The following is a 5,610-nucleotide window of genomic DNA, read 5'->3' on the forward strand; positions in this document are numbered from 1 at the left end:
GCTTCTATCCTTCTCTCTGTAACTTCATCTCAAGTTTCCTTTCTGACCGTTCTATTGCTGCTGTGGTAGACGGTCACTGTTCTTCTCCTAAATCTATTAACAGTGGTGTTCCTCAGGGTTCTGTCCTGTCACCCACTCTCTTCTTATTATTCATTAATGATCTTCTAAACCAAACTTCTTGTCCTATCCACTCCTACACTGATGATACCCTGCACTTTTCCACGTCTTTTCATAGACGTCCAACCCTTCAGGAGGTAAACATATCACGCAGGGAAGCCACAGAACGCCTGACTTCTGATCTTTCTAAAATTTTTTATTGGAGCAGAGCAAACTTGGTATTGTTCAATGCCTCAAAAACTCAATTCCTCCATCTATCAACTCGACACAACCTTCCTGACAACTATCCCCTCTTCTTCAATGACACTCAACTGTCTCCCTCTTCTACACTGAACATCCTCAGTCTGTCCTTTACTTATAATCTGAACCGGACACTTCACATCTCATCTCTAGCTAAAACAGCTTCTATGAAATTACGTGTTCTGAGACGTCTCCACCAGTTTTTCTCAGCCCCACAGCTGCTAACTGTACAAGGGCCTTAACTGTTCCATGTATGGAGTATGCTTCACATGTCTGGGGGGGTTCCACTCATACTGCTCTTCTAGACAGGGTGGAATCAAAAGCTTTTCGTCTCATCAACTCTTCTCCTCTAACTGACTGTCTTCAGCCTCTCTCTCATCGCCGCAATGTTGCATCTCCAGCTGTCTTCTACCGCTATTTTCATGCTAACTGTTCTTCTGATCTTGCTAACTGCATGCCTCCTCTCCTCCCGCGGCCTCGCTGCACAACACTTTCTTCTTTCTCTCACCACTATTCTGTCCACCTCTCTAATGCAAGAGTTAACCAGTATTCTCAGTCATTCATCCCTTTCTCTGGCAAACTGTGCACTCCCTGCCTGCTTCTGTATCTCCACCTTCCTGTGACGTGAACTCCTGCAAGAGGGAGGCTTCTACACACTTAGCCTGTATTTTTGACTACAGCTTTGGACACTTCTATGGGACTGCCATCTCAGTGGCCTTTTTTTTTTTTTGTCATTAGATTTTTGTTGCCCTTGGCCTGTGTCCCTCCTACATAAACACACACACACACACACACACACACATATTTTCTAATTTTCTTAATTATTATTTTAAAGAATCTCTCTCTCTCTCTCTCTCTCTCTCTCTCTCTCTCACCGTGCCAAAATGAATGTGCAATATATTGTTTTATCTTGTGTATATGTGTCTGTCTGTCTGTCTATTATTTTTTTTTTATTTATTTATTCTTTTCTTTTTCTTTATTTTTTCTTTTATATTTTTTATTTATTTTCATTTATCTATTAATTTCCTTCCTCTTTCATTAATTTATTTTTTATCTATTTATTCGTTTTCATTCCTCCTAATTTACTTTTTTCACTTCATTGTTTTTTCTTCTCCATTCCTTGTTATTTCCTTCAATTATCAACATTTCAGCATTATTGTTATTTGTTGTTTACATGTTTTCTTTCATTCCTCATTGTTTTATTTCTTTTATTCTTCATTTATACACATTTGGATTATTATTATTATTTTTTATTATTATTTTATTCCTTTGCATTTCCTCGTCCTTCCTGTTTATCTATTTTATTTATATTCACATTTAGGTCATTATTATTTTTTATTCTTTTCCATTTCCTTGTTCTTCCTGTTTATCCATTATATTTCAGTTCCTCCATCATTATTCCTTTATTTCTTGTAGATTTATTAATTTTTCCTTTATTTTTCTGCATCTTCCCCATTTTCTTTGTATTTTCTTAAAGTCCTTCCTGTATTTCGTCCATTTTCTTTAGTTGCTCCATTTCTTGCTTCCTTCCCGTGTTCCCTCCTGCGGGTCTGTCAGAAGGTACTCGCCAAGGACAGAACAACAAAACAAACCAAACAACAACAACAACAACAACAACAACAATAATAATAATGATATGTAGCAATTTTTATTATTTTTTTGTGGTTATTATTGTTGTTGTTGTTGTTGTATGTATATATGTATCTATGTATGTTTTGAAATGGTTTTATTTGGATCTCTCTCTCTCTCTCTCTCTCTCTCTCCATGCATTTGTTATCTTCTTTATTCTCTATCTCTCTCTCTGTCCTACACACACTGTATCATGCACAGCGTATATTTTCATAAGTGGATGCATTTTATATATAACAGCGAGTTATAGTGGAGTTGTAAGTTATTGGTGGTGTTATTGTTGTTATTCTTCTTCTAAGCCAAATTGTTGATGAAGAAGAGTGAATGGGTTTAGTTTTGAATAATTTTAATAACAATTTTCCAGCTTATATTTGAAGAAAATGGATGTTGTAATATATTATAAGAGTGAAGAAATGAAGTGTTTTATTATTATTAATAGTAGTAGTGGTGGTAGTAGTAGTAGTACACAAGAACACAAGGGTTGGTGCAGGAAGCCATCAGGCCTACACGTGGCAGTCCCTGTACAAAACACACCTGTCTGTTTCCACCTGTCAGCCCTGTCCAAACACTTGTCTAACACTTCAAAGCTCTGTAATGACTCACTCTGCACTAACAACCTGACTACTGAGTCTATTCCAGTCATCCACCGCTGTTTGTCATGTGAGGATTAATACTGGCCATTTTGTACACACACACACACACATTAAGTACTGTTAACAACATAACTCAGCATTCTAGCAACAAAAGTTTATTCCAACACTTGAGTACAAAGTAACAACACACAAACACTAGTCACTCCAAGTCCCTCACACACCACCACCACATCCACAACACCTCACCCCTCACAGGTGTGTTTGGATGTGTCTGGCAACACCACTCTTGCTACACAAACACTGCCACAAACACCACACCTGTACTTCCTTACCACAGTGTGGGTGAGGATGTTTGTCAACATTACATTGCAGGATAAACCTTTTGGCCAGTCACCACACCACACCCACAAGTCACCACTGGTATTGCCAGCTGGTTTGTGGCAGTAATGTTGTGGCCAGTCACCACACCACACCCACAAGTCACCACTGGTATTGCCAGCTGGTTTGTGGCAGTAATGTTGTGGCCAGTCACCACACCACACCCACAAGTCACCACTGGTATTGCCAGGGCAAATCTTTTCCCACACTGCAGGCCTGGGAACTTTCTCTCCCTGTTTTCTGCATTTTCTTGTTTCATTGTTTGGTGAGTGCAATGGCCCCAAGCCTGGGGTCTAAAGTTACACCCTAAGCAGTGTTACCAGTGTATCCGAGGGCTCTCTTCAGGACGGCAATCTTTCCCTTTGACCGCAGTTGTTTGTACCTCATGGGCACTCGGGGGACCCGGTGTGGGTGAGGATGTGTCTGTCAAGAGAACGCTTCAGGGTAAATCTTTTCCCACACTCCAGGCACTGGAACTTTCTCTCCCCAGTGTGGCTGAGGATGTGTGTGTCAAGATGGTATTTCCGGGTAAATCTTTTCCCACACTCCAGGCACTGGAACTTTCTCTCCCCAGTGTGGGTGAGGATGTGTGTGTCAAGATGACCTTTCAGGGTAAATCTTTTCCCACACTCCAGGCACTGGAACTTTCTCTCCCCAGTGTGGGTGAGGATGTGTCTGTCAAGATGACCTTTCAACGTAAATCTTTTCCCACACTCCAGGCACTAGAACTTTCTCTCCCCAGTGTGGGTGAGGATGTGTCTGTCAAGGGAATCCTTCCTGGTAAATCTTTTCCCACACTCCAGGCACTGGAACTTTCTCTCCCCAGTGTGGGTGAGGATGTGTGTGTCAAGACTACTTTTCAGGGTAAATCTTTTCCCACACTCCAGGCACTGGAACTTTCTCTCCCCAGTGTGGGTGAGGATGTGTGTGTCAAGATGGCCTTTCCGGATAAATCTTTCCCCACACTCCAGGCACTGGAACTTTCTCTCCCCAGTGTGGATGAGGATGTGTGTGTCAAGATGGCCTTTCCGGATAAATCTTTCCCCACACTCCAGGCACTGGAACTTTCTCTCCCCAGTGTGGGTGAGGATGTGTGTGTCAAGGGAATCCTTACGGATAAATCTTTTCCCACATTCCAGGCACTGGAACTTTCTCTCCCCAGTGTGGGTGAGGATGTGTGTGTCAAGATGGCCTTTCCGGATAAATCTTTTCCCACACTCCAGGCACTGGAACTTTCTCTCCCCAGTGTGGGTGAGGATGTGTGTGTCAAGATGGCCTTTCCGGGTAAATCTTTTCCCACACTCCAGGCACTGGAACTTTCTCTCCCCAGTGTGGGTGAGAATGTGTGTGTTAAGATTACTTTTCAGGGTAAATCTTTTCCCACACTCCAGGCACTGGAACTTTCTCTCCCCAGTGTGGGTGAGGATGTGTCTGTGAAGATCACCTTTCAGGGTAAATCTTTTCCCACACTCCAGGCACTGGAACTTTCTCTCCCCAGTGTGGGTGAGGATGTGTGAGGAGAGATGACTCTTCCGGGCAAATGTCTTCCCGCAGTGGTCACACTTGTGGTTCCTGCCGCCAGTGTGGGTGGCAGTGTGTTCAGTGGGGCCACTCCTGCCTCTCAGCCTTGTCTTGCCGGCATGGGAGAGGACGTGTCTGGCAATGGCAGCCTTGGTGGAGCACACTTTGCCGCAGTGGTCACAAGTGTAGGTCCTCACGCCTGGGGTCGCCTGCTGCTCCCAGCTGTTCCTGCTGCTGCTGCATGACGTCACATCCTCCATTGCAACACTGCTCCTGGCCGCGGCCGGTCCTGCAGGAACCCTGGGCCTGAGCCGAGGATGCACGGAGGGAGTCCCGTCGCTGGACGCCGACCTGGCACCTGTAACAGAGGAGGCCGTCACCACACAGACAGCAAAAGGCTTCCTGCCTCAGCCTAACACACAGCCTACACAGACAAGATACACCTGGCACCTGTAACAGAGGAGGCCGTCACCACACAGACAGTGAAAGGCTTCCTGCCTCAGCCTCAGCCTAACACACAGCCTCCACAGACAAGATACACCTGGCACCTGTAACAGAGGAGGCCGTCACCACACAGACAGCGAGGGGCTTCCTGCCTCAGCCTCAGCCTAACACACAGCCTCCACAGACAAGATACACCTGGCACCTGTAACAGAGGAGGCTGTCACCACAGAGACAGCGAGGGGCTTCCTGCCTCAGCGTCAGCCTAACACAGCCTCCATACAGAGTAGGGCCACCACACAAGAAGTGACTCTGTGCGGGCCACCACAGCCGTGCAAAGAGCAAGCCAATCAGTTTTTGTTGGTGGTAACTTGTGACAAAGAAGCAAGTGTTGACAACAGTGGTGCAGCGTTCTGAGTGGCAGGCCACTGACCTGAGGGGCTCTGGGGCAGAATGGAGAAGAGGACTTGCCAGCCACTGACCCAAGGGGCTCTGGGGCAGAATGGACGGGAGGACTTGCCGGCCACTGACCCGAGGGGTCTGGGGCAGAATGGACTTGCTGGTGGGTTCTTGCTGTCTCGCCACTGCTGTCCTGCTGGAAAACAAACAAACAAATAAAACAATGATAAACAAACAAATAACAAAAATAAAACAAAAAGACAAAGAAGATTAACTGATGTCCTGTGTTGCT

The 5,610-nt window shown here is 45.0% G+C and overlaps 1 protein-coding gene across 8 annotated transcripts in view; it reads right to left on the reverse strand.

Moving 5' to 3' along the window:
• Window positions 1–2,392: 2,392 nt before the first annotated feature.
• The window catches only part of LOC135096160 (gastrula zinc finger protein XlCGF8.2DB-like), a 12,379-nt gene continuing 9,161 nt past the window's right edge, over window positions 2,393–5,610 (reverse strand). The window contains exons 2-3 of one of the 8 annotated variants that reach the window (XM_063997478.1): window positions 5,402–5,511; window positions 2,393–4,836 (exon numbers count right to left, since the gene is read on the reverse strand). In XM_063997478.1, coding sequence (XP_063853548.1) covers window positions 3,680–4,738 — 1,059 coding nt within the window. In that variant the 5' untranslated portion in view covers window positions 4,739–4,836; window positions 5,402–5,511 and the 3' untranslated portion in view covers window positions 2,393–3,679. Of the gene's footprint in view, window positions 4,837–5,019; window positions 5,301–5,352; window positions 5,515–5,610 lie in introns of those variants that run through there. The other 7 variants (XM_063997476.1, XM_063997477.1, XM_063997479.1 and 4 more) reach the window with 7 other exon arrangements.

The sequence above is a fragment of the Scylla paramamosain genome, unplaced genomic scaffold (genome assembly GCF_035594125.1).
Source record: "Scylla paramamosain isolate STU-SP2022 unplaced genomic scaffold, ASM3559412v1 Contig3, whole genome shotgun sequence".
Taxonomy (NCBI): domain Eukaryota; kingdom Metazoa; phylum Arthropoda; class Malacostraca; order Decapoda; family Portunidae; genus Scylla; species Scylla paramamosain.